Source organism: Microtus oregoni, unplaced genomic scaffold, assembly GCF_018167655.1.
Source record: "Microtus oregoni isolate MIOR12 unplaced genomic scaffold, Mior012 000045F_ref0000178, whole genome shotgun sequence".
Classification (NCBI taxonomy): domain Eukaryota; kingdom Metazoa; phylum Chordata; class Mammalia; order Rodentia; family Cricetidae; genus Microtus; species Microtus oregoni.
The window spans coordinates 4,048,137-4,071,076 of record NW_024543219.1 but is presented as its reverse complement, the minus strand read 5'-3'; the positions used below and the strand labels follow the sequence as shown (position 1 = coordinate 4,071,076).

Here is a 22,940-nt window from a genome sequence, read left to right as displayed (position 1 = left end):
AGAATTTCTCTGTAGAGCCCTGGAATTTGCTCTGTAGACCAGGCTGGCCTCAAACTCAGAATTTAGAGATCTGCCTGCCTTTGCCTCCTGAGTGCTGGGATTAAAGGCGTGTGCCACCACCACCGAGCAAGAACATGATTTATTCTTGTGCTGGATTTTCCCTTGAGTAGTTCATATGCTTGCTTATGGAGATAAGTAGGTGTATAAAAGGGAAAGAGACAGACACAAAGATGAGAAGGAAAGGGGGGACCACTAGTACGGGGAGATCACTGGTACCACTCGAGCTAAGGCTCAGAACAGACTCATGAAGCAAGCCTAATAAATTCAATGATGCAAATGAGAATCCCCATAACAAGGTAAATTCCCTTCTCCATCCTCTACCTCCTACATTCTAATATTGTCTTTGTTCTCCAGACCAAAAAATATTTTTAAGATTTTTCCCCTCTCCCCTTCCCTTTTCTCTTGCTTTTTCTCTGATCTGATTCTGAGTTAGAAAAACACATACTTACGAGAACTAACCGAGGTAGCAGGCAGTCTTGGACAATGAGTTGTCTTAATGGAAGGGAATGGAAACTCAGGAATCCTTACAAACTCTTGTGTTGCTAGCCAAGTGGAATGTAGTGGCAATTCATTTGTATTTTGATAAATAAGGCTTGCCTGAAAATCAGAGAGTAAAAACAGCCCCACTGGTCAGCCTTACAGACCAGGCAGTGGTAACACACACCTTTAATCCCAGTAGCCACAGTAATTGTCATGGAAACCAGGTGGTGCATGCCTTTAATCCCAGTGTGCACGCCTTTAATCCCAGCACTCAGGAGACAGAGGCAGGTGGATCTCTGTGAGTTCGAGGCCAGCCTGGTCTACAAAGTGAGTTCCAGGATAGGCTCCTAAGTATACAGAGAAACCCTGTCTCAAAACAAAACAAAAGCAAGCAAACAAACAAAAACTCAAGCAAAAACAACAACTACAAAGACTGGGAGGAGACAGCTCTCAGTCTCAGTCTTATCCTGAGATTCCTGGAGGCAGGATCGCCATTTTGGACTGAGGTTAGAAGCGAGAGCCAGTGACTACCTGTTTTGCTTTTCTGACCTTCATGTTGAACCCCAATTTCTGTCTCTGAGTTTTTATTATTTGTGCTTCAGAACCAGTGTGAGCTGAAAGGGAAACCAGCTCTGCCTCTGGCCCTGTTGCTGGGGAAACCAAGCTGCTCCTGCTCATGGCAGTGTCAGATGAGAGACCCGAGCGGCATCAAAAACTCCCAACCTGCCTGCTTTATAGAAAAAGAAACACACAGAGGAGACAGAGCGGGAGGTGTCATGGGGGGATGGGTGTAGTATTTACACCACTAACTACTTACTGCTGCACTGGGGCACCTTGGGGTTGGAGCCTCTCCATCTTGGGATGTCTTGATCAGAATCAAGTATCTGTATTCACGAGTCAGGAGGCTACTGCCCGTATGAGTCCACGCTGCATGCTGTACAGTGGTCTGGATGAATTGAGCTAACGGATTAAAGATGGGCCTGAGAATCAAGATGGTTCCTAAGGGCTGTCAAAAGGTCTCTCCGAGCCAGGACTCGTGAGGGCTTTTGAGACCACCTGATCTCTGGTTCCTGAGGCCCAGTTGGCGTCTCTCTCTCTCTCTCCCTCCCCTGCACCCCTAGCCTCTGTGTCTCTGACCAGGCCAGAACTGATTTACACAGAAGCAGCAATCTCTTATCATTAAGGAGGCCAAGCCTCCCCTTTCTTCTGTCAGGAGAGGGACACCCCCCGACACACATCCTTTCCTCTTCTGGTGTGTGACTGCTGCTAAGGACTCCAGCTGATTCTGGAGGTTTCATGGGGGCTTTCTTGTACACCTTGGGACGAGGACTGATCAGTCACTGTCGTAGTTACTTTTATATTGCTGTGATAAACCACCAAGACAAAGGAGACTTCTAAAGCAGTGTTTTATTTGGCTTCACATTTCAGAGGGTCAGAGTCCATGACACTGGGACAAACACTGGGAGCTCACATCTTGATCTACATCCATGATGCAGAGAGAGAGAGAGAGAGAGAGAGAAACTTCAAAGCCTGTTCCCCGGTGACACACTTCCTCCAACAAGGCCAATCTTTCCCGAACAGTTCCACCAAACAGACGAGCCCACGGGACCATTCTCCTTCAAACCCTGCAGATAGACCTGCCAGCACAGGGCTAATGTCCACTGTTATTCCCAGGGCCATGAGAAGGGGGCTAGGAATGGAGTTCTCTTGTGTGTGGCCAGTTAAAGGGACAGGAAGGCGTCGCTCTTTAGGAGCCGTGTCTGTCTGTGGATAAGTATGCTACGGTGTAAGTTCTCGTTCAGTCAACGAGGATGCAGGGATGCGGAGGCATCATGGAAGACAACGCTGTTTGAGTAGCTAGGAGTCAAGGTGGAGGGGAAAGAGCTGGGTTTTCTTTCAGGCAAAAAGAAAACTGGCTGGGGCTGACCCTTCCAGGGGTCCAGTGTGACAGTGGCGAGGGTGGGTGTGTGAGTTTGAAGCATTGAGGATGCTGTGTGTGTGTGTGTGTGTGTGTAATAGAAAAAACAGGTGTTAGAGGAAGATTTTTTTTTTATTTTTTTACAGGATCGAGTGGGCTTTCTATCTGATAGAAGCCATGGGAAAAGGCCAGACAACACCGGTCACACAAAGTCCTGGTGGCATCCGAATCATTGGGTGCAGCTTGAGAAATGCAATGACTGAGGGAACCTCCCATTTGGGGTGGGTGGAACTGAGTAGTCACTCCTATGGCGGAAGTAATTGGAGGCAGCCTGATAGTAATAGTGGGACTCGGTAGAGAGGAGACTAATCGTTTCCCTGGGCACTTTATAGAAAGGTTGTCTAGTAGAGCTTCGAGGAGTGGGGACTGGTAAGGAGATGTACTGTCTGTCAGTGTAGTGGTGTCTGTCTGACCAGTGAAAATAGGTTGGTTTTGCTTTCGGATCCAGGGCGAGGCATGTGAATTTGTCCAAGTCTCAAGAGAGCATGGGACAGCTGTATCAGCTGAGGTGAAAAGTGGGGACATGCAGCCAGGAGTCATTTGTGGGAGCTCTCTCAGAGCTGCTAAGTGAAATACGGGCTAGATTAAGAATCCATTCTAGGTGGTTGGAGGTGAGAGAATCATTCATTGGAACTGAACAGGTGAAGAGAAAGGCTAGAACAGGGAGCCGTGGGTGTTACCAGTAGGAATAGGCTAGATTTAGAATATACCCAAATACTAGATTTCGGTCCTCAGGGATGGGAGAAGAGGGGAGGGAGAAGAAGGGAGGAAGAGAGGAGAGGGAGAGAGAGCAGAGAGGACGATCTAAAGGAACTCCTTCGTCAATACAGGGAGGCGAATGGAAACTCACTAGCCTTCCCCGTTCACCAGCTCACTTTTTCATCTTCACTTGAAGGGACTGACTGCAGAACAGCCATTCCTGACCATTGGCGATACATGTGGTCTGGGCATGGGTATATATTTGCATGTGTGTGGGGACCTGAAGTTGATGTGTTGTCCTTGCTTGCTCTTTATTTATTAATGTGGGGCCTCACAGGTTCTGCTGGACTAGGCAGTCAGCTTGCTCTGAGCTTCCCATCTCTACTTCCAGGCACAGGAATCATGCACGCTATGAAGACAGTCTTCTGTGGGCCTAGAAATGAAACAGTCCACTGTACGGGAACAAGGCTAGGCACCGCATCTCATCAGACACTGCATGAAGAAGCTGTTGTACAGGATATAAAAGACACGCATGAAGACAGCTTCAAAAATGACCCGGAAGAAGATGCTGGTGGTGTAACGGGTTCACCACAGGGATCCTTTGATATAGACCTGCTGGTGTTTTCATTTGTTTGTTTTTAATATTCTCTCTCTCTCCCTCTCTCCCCCTCCCCCGTGTGTGTGTGTGTGTGTGTGTGTGTGAGTGTGTGTGTGTGTGTGGCCATGTATGTACAAATACCCACAGAGGCCAGAAGAGGGTGCTGGTCCCTTTGAGCTGGAGTTATAGATGGGCACTGAGAATGACCTCTGGTCCTCTGGAAAGAAAGGAAGTGCTCCTAACCTCTGAGCCATCCCCACAGTCCCTGCACCTTCTGGCTTTTGATCCCTTAAATGTCTTTAAATTTATTCTTTGTGTCTTCCTGCCAAAACTCCCGTTCTTTTTGTGTCTCTGGTACGTGCATGGCCACCAGGAGGATGGGTGTGGACAGGAAGATTTGAAGGGCCCAGAGCTGGTCGTGAGAGATGGAATAGTGACGGAACAAAGGAACGTTATTGCAGTCAGGCTGGGGAGTGTCTTCCCTCCCAAGCCTCCTTAGCAGGGGCTCGCTCATCTCCCACACCTCCTTTGCAGCCATCTTGAGGATCCTGATTCAGACAATGAACTTGATGGTAAGCCAGGTTTTCCCAATGCTGTAAGGTTTGGTTGACATCCCCAGGCCAGTCTGTTGTGTCCCCAACCCATCCTGTTCTCACGGGAGTTGGCACTGGAGAAGATAAAAGAAAATAACACAAGAATCATTGCTCTGGCTGAACCCAGGGTCATTGCTCTGATTCTGGGTGAGCAGGTACTCTTAGCTCTCTGAGCAAGGATCGACACAGACTCCTCCAGATGACAACAAAACCCACTTTGCCATAGGATTAAGCATATAGTCCCCAAACCATCTCAAACATGTTTCTGTGTGCTATCTAATAAGAGTGGCTTGCTCACCCGAGTGACCCACCCAGTCTTTAGCACAAACTGATTATAGGGAGGGAGGTACCAAGCAAAGCACTTGTTAGTGTAATCAGTCCTGGTAGAGCTCAGTGGACCCACCTCTACAAGAGTTCCTCAGTAAACTCTGTCAGCTACACGTGTGTGTGTGTGTGTGTGTGTGTGTGTGTGTGTGAGAGAGAGAGAGAGAGAGAGAGAGAGAGAGAGAGAGAGAGAGAGAGACTGACTATAGCTTGGGCCAGCACCTCCTTGAGACGCAGAAGCCAAGTTCAGATGATGAAGTGTCTGTAGGTCTACTTGATCCTACTGCATCCTAAGTCTCCAGGGGAGGCTGGCTCTCTAAAATATTTTGATAAGTGTACAGAGAGATGGATGGCTCAGTGGTTAAGAATGCTCTCTGCTCTTTCAGAGGACTCAGGTTCAGTTCCCAGCTCCCATGTCAGACAGCTTACCTGTAACTCAGCCCTTGGGAATCAGATGCCTCCAGCCTCCAGGAACCTGTACTTATGTGTACGTCCCCCATACACATATAATTAAAAATAAAATACACATTTGTAAATATTTTGACTAATTTTCACAGGTTTTGGATGAAGCCACCTCTAGCTTTTTTTTTTTAATGTTCACTGGCAAAATCCTTATTTGTTGTATATTGTGTTGTGGACAAAGGAATTCTTTTTTTTTTTAAATATTTATTTATTTATTATGTATACAATATTCTGTCTGTGTGTATGTCTGTAGGCAAGAAGAGGGCACCAGACCTCATTCCAGATGGTTGTGAGCCACCATGTGGTTGCCGGGAATTGAACTCAGGACCTTTGGAAGAGCAGGCAATGCTCTTAACCACTGAGCCATCTCTCCAGCCCCCTGACAAAGGAATTCTTAACAGAGCCACTATCTCCAGTTCTCCATAGAATAAAGCCAGTTCTGAGTGAGAAAGTATGGTTCATTCATCATTACCAAAAACTAAAATCCACACGATCCTCAGCTACTGAAATGTATACTAACAAACTATGTTAAATATAAATTTAAGCGCACTAATGACACAAGAAAACACTGATGTTATGAGAAAAGCCTCATACAACAGTCTGATACCAACTATTTTATACACACTATTACAGGGGCTCTCAACCTTCCTAATGCTATGACCCCTTTATACGGTTCATCATGCTGTGGTGACCCCCCAACTGTAAAACCATTTTCATACCTGTAATTTTGCTACTTTTATGAATTATAATGTATCTGATATTCCCAATGGTTGAGGCAACCCCTGTAAAAGGGTCATTCACTCTTCCAAAGGGATCTCGACCCACAGGTTGAGAAGCACTGTGAACTATACACACACAGGATGCATATGTGTATAGGCATGTTCATGTGTGTGCATAGATACTTGTAGTGTGTTTATGCCAAAGACAGGGGTCACCCTCAGGAATGTCATCCACCTCCTTTGAGGCAGAATCTCTCATTGGTCTGGAGCTCACCAGGCAGGCTAGACTGGTTGGCCAGTGAGGCCCAGGGATCCCCTTGTGTCTGTCTCCCCAACATCACGCCCAGCACTGCCTCATAAGTCCTAGGGATTGATCAGATGTCCTCATGCCTTTGAGGTAAACCTATCGCTGAGTGAGCGCCTCTCCAAGATTTATCTCTTGAAGGCAGTAAGATTGTGTTACACAGGCTGGTTTTGAACTCATAGGCTGGTAGGATCCTTAGCCTCAAGCTGCTCCAGAAGCTGGGGCTGCAGGTGCATCACCACACCTGGCCACAGTGAGAGCTGATTTTATTTTGCAAATAATGAAAACCTGTTCATTTAGAAACCAAGATCCTTATTACTTAGTATTGGGCGACACCAACACCACACATCCTTTTTAGACACTTCTTTCTTGAGGTACTTGAAAAAAAAAACCCCTCAAATATTCTCTCTGGAAATCAGGGCTGAGTCACCATTTCCACAAGGCTCTCGTATCAGGCTAGAAAAAACCCACGGGCGAAGACAGTTCAACTGACAAGGGCATGTGAGAGACCCTAGGGCCCTCATGTGGCACACCGGATCCTCCTCTCTGTAGGGTCTTCCTCCTCCTTTCTTCTTGGTTTCTTCTGCCAGTTAGTAAAACAGCATTGGGAATGTCTTTCATGGCTTCTGTGAAAGACTTGCGACGTCTACTAGCGATGGCAGCCTCATAGCCAAAGATTCTACCACATGGCATCTAGAAAACAGTGGTTTGTGAGTGTGGGTGGATTTCCATCAAAAAGGTCGCTACTTTCTTTCTTTTTTTTTTTTTAAAGATTTATTTATTTATTATATATACAACATTCCTTCCGTGTATGCTTGCATGCCAGAAGAGGGCACCAGATCTCATTATAGATGATTGTGAGCCACCATGTGGTTGCTGGGAATTGAACTCAGGACCTCTGGAAGAGCAGTCAGTGCTCTTAACCTCTGAGCCATCTCTCCAGCCCCCAAGTCGCTACTTTCCAGTGAAAGGGAACTTACCAGCACTCCACTTTCTGAGCTGCCATACAATGTTTCAAAAGCAAGCTGTAGTTACCTAGTTACCACTGGGAAGAAGCTCCTTCCTCTGTCTCCCCCCCTCCCCCGTCTCCCCCATTTCCCCCAGTCGTCCTCCCTCCTCCCCCCGCTGGACCGTTTTAGGAACTACTTCACAATACAGGGACAGTCAGCTCATGGCTTTCATTTCATGCCAATCATAAAGAAATGAAACCCATCAGAGTGACCTATTGCTTTCTGCATGAACTACGCTGTTTAGGCTAGGCCATTTTGAAAAACACTTCACGTGTGACAAGGGCCGTTGCAGGAGCTGATAGCAACTGGGAGGGCACTGCCTCAAGGATAGCCAACAACTGGCCAATTAAAAATGGGTCTATAGTATGCTTCATCTACATACCCCAAGGACAGATAGGAACGGGCCAACCGAGAATATACTCATGAACATTACATAATGACATCATGATTTTTGAATTTGCTGTCCTCAATTAGGTCCGGGTATTCAAATTAGGTGAGAATTGGTGGTCCTGCAAGATTGTCTATAAAAAGTCCTCTAATCTCTGGAAGGCAGCTCCTCGTCCTCACTGTGCTGCGTGTGCTGGACCAGTTCCTTGCCTAGGCTGGTATTTTGGAATAAACCTTGCTTTTGCATCCAAGTCCTAGATCCCTGGTGGTCTCTTTTGGGGGGCAAGAAGTCTGGGCATAACAACAACAGGTGCCAAACTGCTGAGCAAGGAGAAACGGTACCAAGCCAGCAGACAGATGTTTACTTTGAACACACTGATACTTAGAAAAGGACCTCTTGCTCCACTGAAGGGGCTCACTGACTACAAATCTCCATAGCCGTGGGTTCTGAGGGAGAGCAGGTGTAAAATCCACAGTCAGGCTGTTTGTACAGCTGCTGTTAATCCGCACCTTTTGGAGGCATCTTGGTCAAAGGAAGCTGGAGAGCTAAAGAGCCTTTCACAATATTCAGGGACCGAGGCGGCTGACCGGGAGGGTGAATTCCAGCACCTGTGTGTGGAGTGGACAGAAAGCAAATAGCACCCAGTCATCATCCCGTATCTCCCAATTAAAGGATTACTGCAAAATGCTGTGTACTGACCCATGTGAGTTCTTCACACTCGGGAGGCAGAGGCAGGTGGATCTCTGTGAGTTTGAGGCCAGCCTGGTCTACAAGAGCTAGTTCCAGGACAGGGTCCAAAGCCACAGAGAAACCCTGTCTCGAACCCCCCTCCCCCCAATTTTTTTTTCCTTAAAGAAACTAGTTGAGCTCACCTCAATTCTAACTAATCCTATGACCTTATCACAGCTAAAGGCCATGCAGACACCCGATACCACTGCCTGGAGATGGGTCAGCAGTTAAGCTGACCTGACCTCAGTATCTGAACGGCTGGGACCCCCGCTCCGAGACACAGTATCTCCGGGGAAACCACCTGGACCCAGTCTTGGCTATTCATCAAGAGATGGCTCACCGGATGGTGGTGGTGCACGCCTTTAATCCCAGGGTGCGGGAGGCAGAGACAGGTGGATCTCTGTGAGTTCGAGGTCAGTCTGGTCTACAAAGTGAGTTCCAGGACAGTCTGCAAAGCTAAGAGAAACACTGTCTTGAAAGACCAAAGGGGAGGGAGGAAGGGGGAGGAGAGAGAGAGAGAGAGAGAGAGAGAGGATGGCTCAGCAGTTAAAGAGCACTGGTTGCTCTTCCAGAGATCCGGGTTCAATTCCCAGCACCCACGTGGCAGCTCACAACTATCTGTGACTCTAGTTTCGGGGAACCCCTTCAAACAGTCATACAGGCAGGTAAAACGTCAATGTACATAAAATAATTACATAATAATAATAAAAAGACAAAAAAAGTGCTTGCCCAGATCTTCAGGAGGCTAGAAGGAAGGTCAGTTATTCCCCAGGTTTCCGGAGGCTCACACCCTTTGTCCTGGGCGCTGCCTGGTCTCCGGGACGGTCCCCAGAGCGCCCAGGCTTCCTCTTCCAGCTCTGTCGCTCCAGCACCCGCTCCTCCCGGAAGCCCGCTCTGCCAGTTCTGAAAAGGAGGCTTCCTTCACTCCTGCGATGCCTTTTACTCGAGCATTCCGCCCCAGGCCATCATCTGTAACTGTGCCACGTCCTCGCCGCTGCCCACCCTGCTCTGCCACCCTTTCCCTGGCGTACCCCATGCTCCCTTGAGGTTCCTCCTAGAGCTCGCAGGCTCCTGCAGCCCTCATTTGTATCATACAACGGAACCCTCACCTGCATTCCGCACCTGCACTCCCCTCACGCCCTGCCATCTTCCCCGGTACTTGCATCCCACTTGGTACTATGAGGCGTGGCCATCCTGAGACGTGGCCGGGACTTTTGGGCATCCTCACGAGAGGTCCGAGAGGTCCAGGTGGAGTTTAGCTGGAGCTCAGCACTGGGAGTGAAGCGCGCATGCGCTCCTGCCTAGCAGCTCCAGGCTCCTGCCTGACCTTCCCTGGGCTTTTAGAGCATGGTTGAGCCCACAGCACAACAGAATCAGGTCACTGTCCACGCCACACTCAACTCAATGTCTGCAGGCCTCTTGTTCCCTCTGGCTCCCCAGGGTCTTTCAGGAGGCTAGGACATTAAGGGATATTTAGTAAAAATAATAGTTGAATGAATTTTGACAGCAATTTTGAAAATGATACCAAAATTCCCTTTATGAGTGGAGGATTTATTTCAGGAATAAGGCAAAATTTAGGACTCTGGTCATTTTGCAGAAACCTCCCATTGTCTTATTAAAGTTTGGATCTACTTGGGTTAGCAATGTGCTCTGTTCTCTGGAAGAATTCTTTTCTGTTCAGGTCTGAACTCGGTTTATTCCAAAGAGAAAGAAAACAAGCTGTAAGGCACACAGGCATCTCTCCCCCGGAACCCGGAGCTGCACACATGCACGGTGGCTTGGTTGTGTGACTTGGCCTGTTGTTGTTTGTTTTGTGGGTTTTTGTTGTTGACTTTGTTTTTGAGACAAGCGATTTTCTGTGAAACAGTCCCGGCTGTCCTGGAACTCACTTTGTGGACCAGGCTGATTTTGAACTCACAGAGATCCACCTGCCTCTGCCTCCCAAGTGCTGGGATTAAAGGCATGCACCACAGCCACCCAGCTGGGTTTTTGCTTTTTAATGTAAGGCAGAATCTCACAGTCTCTGTCTGACCTTGGCATCCTGCTCTTTCTGCTAACATCCCCTGAGTGTCGTGATTACAGGCTTGCACCACCAGGTTAGACACAGTTCTCAAGCTGAGAAGGGCTAGTCTAGGTTTCAAGGACTTTAGTATCTGAAGACAGAATAAGAATCTGTGTTCTGCTGTGTGAAGAGACACCGTGTCCACAATAACCTTATAAAAGGAAGCATTTAATTGGGGCTCACTTAGAGTTTCAGAGGTTGAGTCCATTGTCGTGGTGAGGGGTGTGGAAGCCTTACTAGTGAAGTAGCTGAGAGACCTGCATCTGAATCCACAGGCAACAAGAAGACATTGAGTCCAGGCTTGGAATAGACTTCTGTGAAACCTCAAAGCCCACCACCGGTGTCACACTTTCTCCAACAAGGCCACACCTCCTAATCCTTTCAAAGAGTGCCACTGCCTAGTGACCAAGTGTTCAACTCTGTGAGCCTGTGAGGGCCATTCTCATTTTGTAGTTTTTGTTCTCTGGACAGTACAGGATAGTCTCTGTGTTTCTTCATCCCAGGAGCGCTGTGTTACTCGGGGTCTCCAGGATAAGTTCTATTGTTGTCTGTACTGGAAGCATAGTATAGAGTTATGATGGCTCCACAGCTTTTCAGTACAACTGTGGATTTACATACGTAGCTCCAACAAATGTTTGCACACCGCGTGCATAAAATTATTCAATAGCCAAACTGTGGAAGCGATCCAAGTATCTGTGGATGGATGATGGACATACAAGTGTGGTTCATACCTATGATGGAATGAACACTGCAAGATTCAGTTCATCAGAGCTACTCTAATTGAAGGCAGGAGTGGCATTTCATCCCCTGATCCCAGCACTTGAGAAGCAGAGAGAAAGGATAGCTGAGGGTTGGAGGCCATCTTGGGCTACCGTGTAAGACTGTTGGGGCGGGGGGTCATACCTGGGGCACACTCTGTAAGCTACCATGCAAGACTGTGGGGGTCATGCCTGGGGCATATTCTGCAATCCCAGCACTTGAGAAGTGAAATCAGGACGATCAGGAGACATAGGGTTAAGTTTTAAGACTCTGTCTTAAAAAACAAACAGAAAATTCTTAGAGACAGAAAGTAAAATGGTGGTCACCAGGACTCGTGGAGCAGAAAATGGGGAGTTGGTGGCGGGTGTGGAATCTCAGTTTGGGAACAAGAGTTCTAGAAACAGAGGGTGGCACTTGCACAGCAGTGTGGGTGTGCTTAAAGCACAGGAATAGTGATTTAAAATGGGGAAGGTGAGCAATTATAAATGACATGTATTTATTACCGCGAACAGTTTAAATGATAGGCAAAGACCAGAAAGACTGAGACAGCGGCTCCTGACCCTGCCATGTTACACATGTTCTAGGTGACAACTAAGATGCTGACTATGTGGTTTAATTGTCAGTTGTAAAAGTTTGTTTCTTGTTTAATTTGAACAAAACTGTATTTAGGGTAATTTGAGGTGTAAATCTGAATATGCACACATAAGCCAAACCGACAAGACGGGAATTCTGGGTTGGGCTACATTTCCACGTCCTAACAACGTTACCAGTGCAAAAGTTAGAAGGGAGCCAGGCGCCCTGAATCTGGCGCCCTGAACCTGGCTGTTGAGAGAGAGCTTTTCCCCATTAGCCACTAGAGTGAAAATGTGTTTGTCTGTAGCGTCCCCTGGTGGTCAGGATGGTAACTGCTTCCCTGAGCGAATCTGGGTTTAGTGTGTGTGGTGAAAATTCAAGCCCCATTTGTTGACTGTGTCTGTCTTTTCTCAGTGTGACAGTTCAAAGTAACACAGCAATCTTGCATTTGACCTTATAGGACAGAATTTAATGGGTCTTTTCTTTAAGCACCGAAGTTTATGATGTATGAAACCTCCTACTTGAGTTTGTTTAAAAGCAGTGTAGAACAGCCCTATTCATTAGCTACTTAGACTCGTTGACAGTGCGCAGTGTCTCGTTGCTTTGCGGGATATAGATGTCTCTAATAGCACATCTGTAACCAGTCCAGTTATGTCCTGAACATCTGCTCATACAAGGCTTTGGGCTGGTGTTGGGGGAGGTGAGAAGGTCCTGCATTCTGTGCTCAAAACATCCATTGTGCTGAGCTGTGCCCATCTCTGCCCACAGAAGGATGAACAACTGCTTATTCTGGATTATAAAGTATTAATTCACAGCTACATCTTACTCCTAATAAGACTACAATACAAATGTAGTCAAAATGGACCTGGTAGTGCGTGCCTGTAATCTCCGCATTTGGAGGGCTGAGGCAGAAGGATGCTGTAAGTTCAAGGCTGGTGTGCTCTGTTGTAAGTACGAGCCAGCCAGGGAAACACAAAATGAAACAAAACAAAAGCCCCTTCCCTAACTTCCCCAAAGGAAGCTAACCGACCTCCAGCGCAGAGAGAAAGGCTCTGTTACCCCTGTCTGGTGAGGGCTTTCCTGTCCATCAGGCACTGGCCAGAGGAATTACACAGATGAACTTATTCAGCCCTCAAGAAGCCTCTCGGGTTGCCAAGATCCCTGGCTTTCCATTAAGGAAATAAAGCTTCAGAGAGTCTACTGAAACTGGCCCAAAGCCAGACAGCTGGTAAGGGCACCGCCAAGGCTCAGGCATGACTCGCTGCCCCAAGCCTGCTTGGTACTGGCCATGCAGCCCGAGGAGCGCATTTTCTGAGAACGGGGCCCCCAGGCAGTTCCTTTCCCGTGCAAACCTCCCAGAATGGACAGTCTTCCACCAAGGCTGTATGGCCTTGCTCCCTTTCTCTGGGCCATTGTAGGATGGAAGTACATGTTTGTGTTTGTGGACATTGTCTAGACACAGAAAGGGTATCATGGCGATTCTTAGTCTTAGGGGTTTTCGGCTCCGTAGTCATCGTACGGAGCTGCTGTTATGGCGTTGGCTGAACTGCCTGTCTGCAAACGGAGGAGGCGTGGATAGGTGGCGTAGGTTCCAATCAGGAGATGCAGAGGGAGGATCACAACTGGGCAGTTAGGGAGACTTCGTCTCAATTTATTTTTCTTAAAAAAAATTTTTTTTAAACAACCTGTATTAAGTATAGGTAATAAGTTTCATTAGAGACACCATGACCACAGCAACTCTTTTTTTAAAAAAATATTTATTTTATTTATTATGTATACAATATTTTGTCTGTGTGTTTGCCTGCAAGCCAGAAGAGGGCACCAGACCCCATTACAGATGGTTGTGAGCCACCATGTGGTTGCTGGGAATTGAACTCAGGACCTTTGGAAGAGCAGGCAATGCTCTTAACCTCTGAGCCATCTCTTCAGCCCCAGTTTTTTTAAAGATTTATTTATTTATTATGTACACAGTGTTCAGCCTCCATGTATGCCTGCAGGCCAGAAGAGGGCACCAGATCTCATTACAGATGGTTGTGAGCCACCATGTGGTTGCTGGGAATTGAACTCAGGACCTTTGGAAGAGCAGTCACTGCTCTTAACCTCTGAGCCATCTCTCCAGCAACTCTTATAAAGGAAAACATTTAATTGGGTGGCTTACAGTTCAGAGGTCCAGTCCATTATCATCTTGGTGGGACACGGCAGCATGCAGACAAGATGGAAGGTTGCCAAGAGTCTTACATCTTGTGCAGGCAACAGGACGTGGTCTGTTGCACCGGGTGTGACTTGAGCATATATGAGACCTCAAACAGTGACACACTTCCTCCAACAAGGCCACACATCCTAATAGTGCCACTCCCTTTGGGGGTCATTTTCTTTCAAATCACATCACATTTCCATAATGTAAAAACACATTTAGATCATATTTATATGTATCCTCCCCTTACTTCTCCCCTCCCATTTTCTCCAATTTCCTTCCTGTATCCTATTGACCCCCTCCTCTACATCCATGCCTTCTTCTTCTTCTTCTTCTTCTTCTTCTTCTTCTTCTTCTTCTTTTTTTTTTTTTTGAAGGTGTAGTGAGTTCCATTAGGGTTGTTTCTGGGACACCATGGGAGGAATGGCCTATCCCTCTTTCTATCAACCAATAACTGTGTAAAACCGTTGGAGGGGGTGGGGCCCAACAAACCCCTCCCTCTCATGATGATACAAACATCTCAAAGAACATACGTGAAGAGATGCAGTTGTTACAGGATCAGTCACTTGACTAGCCTCGGGATGTGAGGAAGGAATATAAACACGAGGCACACAGCTTCTGGGTCTGTCAGGATGCTATGAATCTGAGACAGGTCTCAGTATGGCATCCACGCTGACTTGAACTCTACTTTCTCTCTGCCTCAACCTTCAACGTGTGAGTGTTACACGTGTGCACCACCGTGCCAGTGCAACGGCCAGTTTTACTGAGCATTTATTGTGTGCTAAGCACATTTCAGATTGCATCACATTTACTTGTTTCTCTGAATGCTCATGGTTTCTCTTTGCCCTGGTTAGGAAGATGTGAAGGCAGATGAAGCCTTTCTTTGTTTAGTAAAGGCACCTGTGAAGAAGATGAAGAAATCGGACAGTTCTGTTGCAGGAGGTCCTTCCGCTCCTCTAGCCTATAGCCGCTGAGATACCACCCCATTGGGGCGTGGTCTCTCTCTCTTTAAAAAACGGTGTCTTCCCTCCTCGCTCTCTCTTTGCTTCCTGCTCCGTATCCGGCGACTAGACTCCTTCCTGATTGAGCGTTGTCCGCTTTTTTAAAGGGAGAGAGACCACGCCCCAATGGACTGGTATCTCCGCGGCTATAGGCTGGAGGAGCAGAAGGACCTCCCGCAACACAGTCCTCACTGACCAGACCCCAGCTGTGACCACCCAGGATCACCGACAACACTGTGACAGTCTCAGTGACAGACTATTCACTCTGCTCCTGCTGGAGCAAGACTTGGACGTCTTGTTTATTACGGATGCTGTGATCACAAGCCTCTGTGCACATTTGCTGCGTTTCTTCTGTGGGGATTAAGCTGCTGACCAATAGGCTGTGTGATGGTTTCCTAAGTGATGACATACTGCTCTCTAGTTATGTTCTGCATGTGTTTATTTCATCAACAGTTTGTGGGGTTCTAGTCCATATCTGCACTACATCGTCAGACTGTAATATGTTTTGTTACCAACTTTTGTGTATTTTAAGCTCCATTTGTGTGTGTGTGTGTGTGTGTGCACACACATGCATATGTACATATATATTTACATGCATGAGCCATGGCACTTCTGGAGGTCAGAGGACAACTTTTCAGGAACTGATCCTCTCTTTCCACCATGCGGGGCTTGGTGATTGAACTCAGGCCGTCAGGCTCGGCAGCAGGTGCCTTTACCTGTAAGGAGTCTTTCTCTGTCCCGCCAGCCAACTCCCACATAACAGCATGGAGACTTCTTATTAGTTATGAAAACTCAGCCTTAGCTTAGTCTTGTTCCTAACTAGCTCTTATAATTTAAATTAATCCTTATCCTTTATTCTTTGTTCTTTTGCATGGCTTAGTTACCTTTATTATGTACTGTCAAACCTGTTACCACTTCATCTGACTGGTGACTCTACCTCCTTCTTCCCCAAGTCCTCTCTGTCCCTGGAAGTCCCACCTAACATCTTCCTGCCTGGCCATTGGCCTCACAGCTCTTTATTAAACCAATCACAGTGACACATCTTTACACAGCATACAAATATCCCACAACATTTACCCACTCATCCATCTTGCCTGTCCTGTTTGTTTATTAAAGGTGAAGTTGAATACCACTTTCTAAAAAATTTTGAGATGGTCTCATGGTATAGCTATGGATTGTCTGAAACTCACTGGCCTTGAACTCACAGAGATTCACCTGCTTTTGCCTCCCAAGTGCTGGGTTTAAAGAGGTGCGCCACCACACCCAGCCCACTACTTCTCTTTAAAAAGATAATTGTTTGTTTAATTAGGTGTATTTGTTATGCTACAAGTGGTTGTAAACCACCTGATATAGGAGTTGGGAACCTAACTCTGGTCCTCTGGGAGAGCTGAAAGTGCTTTTAACTGCTGAGCCATGCCTCCAGCCCAGAACACCTTTTATCTCTCTCTCTCTCTCTCTCTCTCTCTCTCTCTCTCTCTCTCTCTTTCTGAGACAGGGTTTCTCTGTGGCTTTGGAGCCTGTCCTGGAACTAGCTCTGTAGACCAGGCTGGTCTCGAACTCACAGAGATCCGCCTACCTCTGCCTCCCAAGTGCTGGGATTAAAGGCGTGTGCCACCACCGTCCGGCTCAGAACACCTTTTAAAGTATCAGGGTTTCTTTGTTTTGTTTGTTTGTTGGGCCTGAGCCTTGTATGTGCATACAAAAGTGTCCTGCTATTGATCACGTCTGTGTGCCGCCCTCCTCTCTAAAATGCTTGCTCAGAGATTTGCCAGCCTCTATTTGGGTTGCTTGTCTCTGATGTGTAACAGCTGGTGCACGTCTTTCGTACATTGGACTTCGTTGTTTGTGTGAAGCATTGTCTGTTCTAGCTCAGCTTTCCCATTCCGTGTTGTCTTCTGTTGACGTCCGTATTATAAAGTATTGGAGTCGTCTTCAAACGCTTGTTTACTTGTTTGTTTACTTATTTAATTAATGTAATGAAAACATTGTTTAGTGTGTTGTGTGTGTGAATGGGTGTTTCCCTGCGTGTATGTCTGTGCACCACATGTGTGCCTGGTGCCCACAGAAGCCAGGAGAGAGCATTGGGTCCCCTGGAACTGGAGTTATGATTGGTTATGAGTGACACGTGGGTGCTGGGAGAGCAGCCAGGGCTCTTAGTGCTCATTTTAGGGAATTCTCTTTGAGATAATGAAATCTCCCCCCTGTGTTCGGTATCAAAATCTTTCTACTTTTACCTGTAACATTTAGATTTTCGTGCTGACTGCATTGCTTTCCGTGGGGAAGGGCTCAGCTTCATTTTGTTTTCTTTTTATAGGAGTATCTTCTTGTTCCAGACAGGTTTATTCCTTAGTACATTTATTTCACACCCCCCTGAAGATATGGTTACTACTCCTTGTTTCTGGATCACTTTTTTCGTTTACTGACCAGAAGCCATTTCCTTCTGTGTTCTCAGTCGTGAATTTAAGCCAGGAAACCTTAGCGTTCTCTTCTGGTTCAGCTCTGCCTTCTTTTCTGGGGGAGGTACCCCGATAATAGCCATCTCAGATGGATTTACAATGGCATTCGTTTTCATTTATTATTTACTCCATTTCCATCACAGCTATTTACTTATTTTTGTGTGTATGTGAGTTTGTATGTGCATGTATGGGGTGCATGTGCTCCATAACACATGTGGGGGTCCTAGGACAACTTGAGAGACTCAGTTCTCTTCTGTTACCTTGTGACTTTTGAGGATCAAACTCAGGTGGACAGGTTTGATGGCACGTGCCTGACAGCCATCTCTCTGTTGTTTTTAGGAGACAGCAGGCCTTTTATCACAGTGAAGGCAGAAGTAGCAGCTCAGAGCAGCCAGAGCAGCAGGGAAGTGGGAGAGGCTGCATGGGTTTGTGGGTGGGGGGTGGGGGTAGGGGTGGGGGGGGGCAGGGTCGGATACAGGAGGAAACCAGCTGGGGTCCAGAGGGAACTACAGAACACGAGGCTCTGTGTACTGCTTTTGAGAGAACTTCCAAGGCCAACCATGAAGGATTCTTCCAAACCTGTGCTGCTGGTGACTCTGGAGAAGACCACAGTCCCGAGGGACCTTGAAGGGTCCCAGCAGGGTTGCACCGTGTTAGTAAATTTAGTGCAGCAATGGGTTTATCTCTCTGGCTGCCACCATGCTAGCAGCCGAAGACAGATGGTTGACACCTCCAAAGACTCTGATGTACTATCTGGTATCAAAAGAAATTCAAGAAGAATGGATAAGGAAAGTGTGGTGCATTTACACAATGGAGTACTACACAGCAGAAAAAAATAATGACATCTTGAAATTTTGCAAGCAAATGGAAGGACCTAGAAAATATCATATTGGGTGTGGTAACTCAGACCCAGAAAGACAAATATCATATGTACTCACTCACTCATAAGTGGCTTTTAGACATAAAGCAAAGAAAACCAGCCTATAATTCACAATCCCAGAGTACTTAGATAATAATGAGGACCCTAAGAGAGACATATGGGGAGCTAATCTACATGGGAAGTAGAAAAAGACAAGATCTCCTGAGTAAATTGGGAGCATGGGGACCATGGGAGAGGGCTGAAGGGGAGGGGAGAGGAAGGGAGGGGAGCAGAGAAAAATGTAGAGCTCAATAAAATCAATAATAAAAAAAGATTTAAAAAAAGGGGGTAGTGGGTATAGTGAAGCCATAGCTTAGTGGTAGACTGTGCTTGCTTAGCACACACAAGGCCCTGGTTCAATCCCCAGTACTGCAGAAAGGGAGAGAGAGAGAGAGAGTGGTAGAGACCTTTAGCTTTGGGATGCTTAGGACCCATGGACAAGCTACCGGGGAATGGCTCTTACTTCAGTCCATGACACATACCCTCAGAGAGTTGGTTTCCACACACAGTCATTGCCTAGCCAGAAGGTGGTAGAGATAGCCGGGGCCAGGAAAACTCATCTGTGGAGGGACGCTGAAGACAACCTTTAGAAGGAAGGGATGGGGTCAAGTTTATCATCACAATCATCATTGTCTTTCTCTTCTTTCAGGCAGGATCTTACTCTGTAGTCCTGACTGGCATGGGGGTGCATGCACCATGTAGCCCAGGAAGTCCTCCATCTCATGTTGAACTTTCTGCCTTTCTTTCCAAGTGCTGGGACTATGGGTATGAGCCACCACGCTCCGCTCAAGTTCTGGATTAATTAAGACTGGCATTAGCACAGTGTGCCCAGCCTTCAACACCTACCGGATGACCCATTTGGTTTTAGACTTCTGTCAAGTATATTTGTGAGCCATTTCCTGAAAGGCGTGGGGGAGGAGAAGCCTGTGTCTTTGAGTCACCTACTTGGGAGGCCTGAGGCTCTGAAAGTGGAGCTGACTCAGCCCAGGGCACCAAAGGAGACTGCTAGGAACGGGCGAACCCTGGGCATGGATATTGTGCTTGAAGAGACCTTCACTGCTCTGGGAAGCACAGAACAGGGGTAGACAGCACTTCACCCCGTGCTTGGCTCAGGGAAACTGTTGCTTGCATCGTTCATTGCCACACTGTGCTCAGCAATTGCTTTCTCTGATCTCTTTGACTCTTTAGCTCCTGGTCTTCTATTACTGTATTTTAACCCCCTACCCATGCTTTCTAGATCTTTCTCCATACTGAAGTCAATGGGTTCTCAAGGCCCTTATATTAAATTGAAGAGTATTCAAATAGTACCCTCTCATGTCTTCCCTCCAGATGGTTTGCTGTGCCTAACACGATGTACCTGCCATGGAGAACTCAGAGCATATCACTTAGGGAACAAAACCAATGTTACAGCCTGTGCATGTTCGGGGAAGATGTTCTGTTTCTGAAGTTTGAACCTGAAGCTGGTTGGATCTGCAGATTCAGGAGCGTGAGGATGGGAGTTGTGCTTGCTTCCTGCCTTCATCTCTGTTCTTGTGCTTACCCCTTCCACTCAGGATTCTTCCTCTCCTTCTACCCCATTCCTGACCCTATGGATGGGAGGATACACAGAGTTTCATTCGACCCTCTGCACACCAGATCTTGTCACTAATCCTCCCAGTGACTGTCAGGTAAGCGACAGAGGTATTCTTCAGGATAATACTAAATGTCTGAGCCCCAAAGGCAACAGGAAGGGAACTGTATCACTGGGTGTAGCTTGAGCATATATGAGATCTCAAAGCCTGCCTCCACAGTGACACACTTCCTTCAACAAGGCCATACCTCCTAATAGTGCCACTCCCTTTGGGGGGACATTTTCTTTCAAACTACCACAGTGGAGTGGATTTCTCAGTAAAGAGGAGTAATAGTTTTCTTCCTTGTAGTCTGAGACGGAACTCTGGCCCTTCCTAAGTGTTCCACCACTAAGGTAAGTGCTCCACCACTGAGGTAAGTGCTCCACCACTAAGGTAAGTGCTCCACCACTAAAGTAAGTACTCCATCACTAGGTAAGTGCGCCACCACTAAGATAAGTGCTCCACCACTGAGGTAAGTGCTCCACCACTAGGTAAGTGCTCCACCACTAAGGTAAGTGCTCCACTACGAGGTAAATGCTCCACCACTAGGTAAGTGCTCCACCACTAGGTAAGTGCTCCACCACTAGGTAAGTGCTTCACCACTAAGGTAAGTGCTCCACCACTAGGTAAGTGCTCCACCACTAGGTAAGTGCTCCACCACTAGGTAAGTACTCCACCACTAAGGTAAGTGCTCCACTATGAGGTAAGTGCTCCACCACTAGGTAAGTGCTCCACCACTAAGGTAAGTGCTCCACCACTAGGTAAGTGCTCCACCACTAAGGTAAGTGCTCCACCACTAGGTAAGTGCTCCACCACTAGGTAAGTGCTCCACCACTAGGTAAGTGCTCCACCACTAAGGTAAGTGCTCCACCACTAGGTAAGTGCTCCACCACTAAAGTAAGTACTCCACCACTAGGTAAGTGCTCCACCACTAAGCGACAGACCAACCTTTTCTGAGAACTTGTAGAGCACCTTGACATTACTGTGACATTTATATTGTAACTTACAAAAGTTTTGGTTCCTATGAGGTGAAGAAGAACCCCAATATTTTATTATTGATCTCATTTCCTTTTTTTTTTTTTTGCAAAAACCCCTGCTGTGTCACTGGATCATCAGCAGATTCCTCAAATGTTGAAGGAATCTTCTGCAAATCAAGCCTCCTGCTTAGTCTGGAGAGAGAAGAAACAGTCTGAAACGAAAACCAGCTCCCAGAACCAGGTGTGGTAGTGCACGCCTTTAATCCCAGCACCTGGGAGGCAGAGGCAGGTGGATCTCTGAGTTAGAGGTTATTCAGGTCTACAAAGCTAGTTCCAGAACAGCCAGGACTACACAGAGTAACCTTGTCTTGAAAAACCAAAATAAATAAATCAATAAAAATCAAGCCTCCTCCTCACTCTCGCGTGTCCCTGCGAGGACCGCCATTCTGCTAATTAGTCCTGCCACTGCTAACGAAAGAGTATGTGCTGCTGGGCTCAGTCTGCCCCTGGGCAGTCACACTTGATGAACCCGGAGCAGGAACGCCAAGTCCCCTCCAGAGGACACTGTCTTCCTCACCCCCCCCACCCCCACCCCTTCCACACACAGAATTTCTCTGTGTAGCCCTGGCCAGCCTGGAACTTGCTCTGTAGACCGGCCTGGCCTCAGACCCAGATCCGCCTTCACAAGATGACACGTTTCATTTTCCCCTCATCAGAGTCACTTTATTTGATGTGCAGGGACAGCCTGGTCAGAAGTGTCAACTATCACTGAGATCATAGAAGGGCGACATTTCCTGAATAGACAAAGCCGTCAGGTCTCCTGGGGAAGAAGCTGACATCACTTTTGGATAGGATCCCCTCTGTGGTGTCCCTACTGCAGAGTACGTTTGCCTTATGTGGATTTCCGTTTACAGAAGCCTCTGTTGACAAGGAAGAGAGGTGAGAGCTTTGTCAGAGTTCTCAAGAGGCAGGACTCCCACATCCTTCTTCCTCTAAGAGTGAAGCAAGGTAAGTCCTCACAGTGCTGTGGACCAGCGAGCATGCGATGTTATCTAGCCTAGCTATTGTTCTGGGGTTTGCCTAGGGACACACATAGTGTGATCACTAGTTTATAACTCATCAATCGGTCCCTAGCAATTAATCAAATACCTGGTGAGCACAGAGATCTAGAGCGAGGCCTTGGCCCTGCGGCCTTGGAGCCACAGATGACAGAGGCATTGCCGTAAGTAGGTAAACACAGCAAACACGTACCATGTTTCGTTGAAAACCAAGGTACCCTTTCGCCGCCTGACGCCGCCGAGGTCGCACACGTGAGGCCGGTCCGCAGCAGCCGACATGCGCTACGTCGCCTCTTACTTGCTTGCCGCCCTTGGGGGCAACTCCTCTCCTAGCGCCAAAGACATTAAGAAGATACTAGACAGCGTGGGCATCGAGGCGGACGATGACCGGCTCAACAAGGTCATCAGTGAGCTGAATGGAAAAAACATTGAGGATGTCATTGCCCAGGGTGTTGGGAAACTTGCCAGTGTGCCTGCTGGTGGAGCTGTGGCTGTTTCTGCTGCCCCTGGCTCTGCAGCTCCTGCTGCTGGTTCTGCCCCAGCTGCAGCAGAGGAGAAGAAAGAAGAGAAGAAGGAGGAGTCCGAAGAGTCGGATGATGACATGGGATTTGGCTTGTTTGATTAAATCTGTGCTCCCCTGCAAATAAAACCTTTTTATGTAAAAAAAAAAAAAAAAAGAAAACCAAGGTACCGTTGATCATAAGACATCCATAGGGGGCAAGGATGGGCATGGCAAGGACCCCAGAGCTTCAGATCCATGGAGGAATGAGCGGCAAAGCTCCCCTCTCTCCATCCCCAGGGTGAGGCTCAGAGGGAAACGGCAAAGCCTCTCTCTGGTCCATGTGTAGATTTGTTAGTATGTGCAGAGATGTCCTCAATAACACCCCCTCACAGCTTTATAGATTCTTACGGCCTGAAGACTGCTCCCCTACAGAGGCTGTGCCTACTGATATTAGCCTATCCCGTCCCTATGCTCTAGCTGCTCAT

General features: G+C 47.4%; 1 protein-coding gene across 1 annotated transcript; it reads left to right on the top strand.

Annotated features, from left to right (window-relative positions):
• The first annotated feature begins 22,191 nt into the window (after nt 1–22,191).
• LOC121435084 (60S acidic ribosomal protein P2) lies at nt 22,192–22,630 on the top strand. Its single transcript, XM_041634152.1, has one exon. The coding sequence runs from the start codon at nt 22,231–22,233 to the stop codon at nt 22,576–22,578; it is 348 nt and encodes a 115-aa protein (XP_041490086.1). The 5' UTR covers nt 22,192–22,230; the 3' UTR covers nt 22,579–22,630.
• The last annotated feature ends 310 nt before the right edge of the window (nt 22,631–22,940 follow it).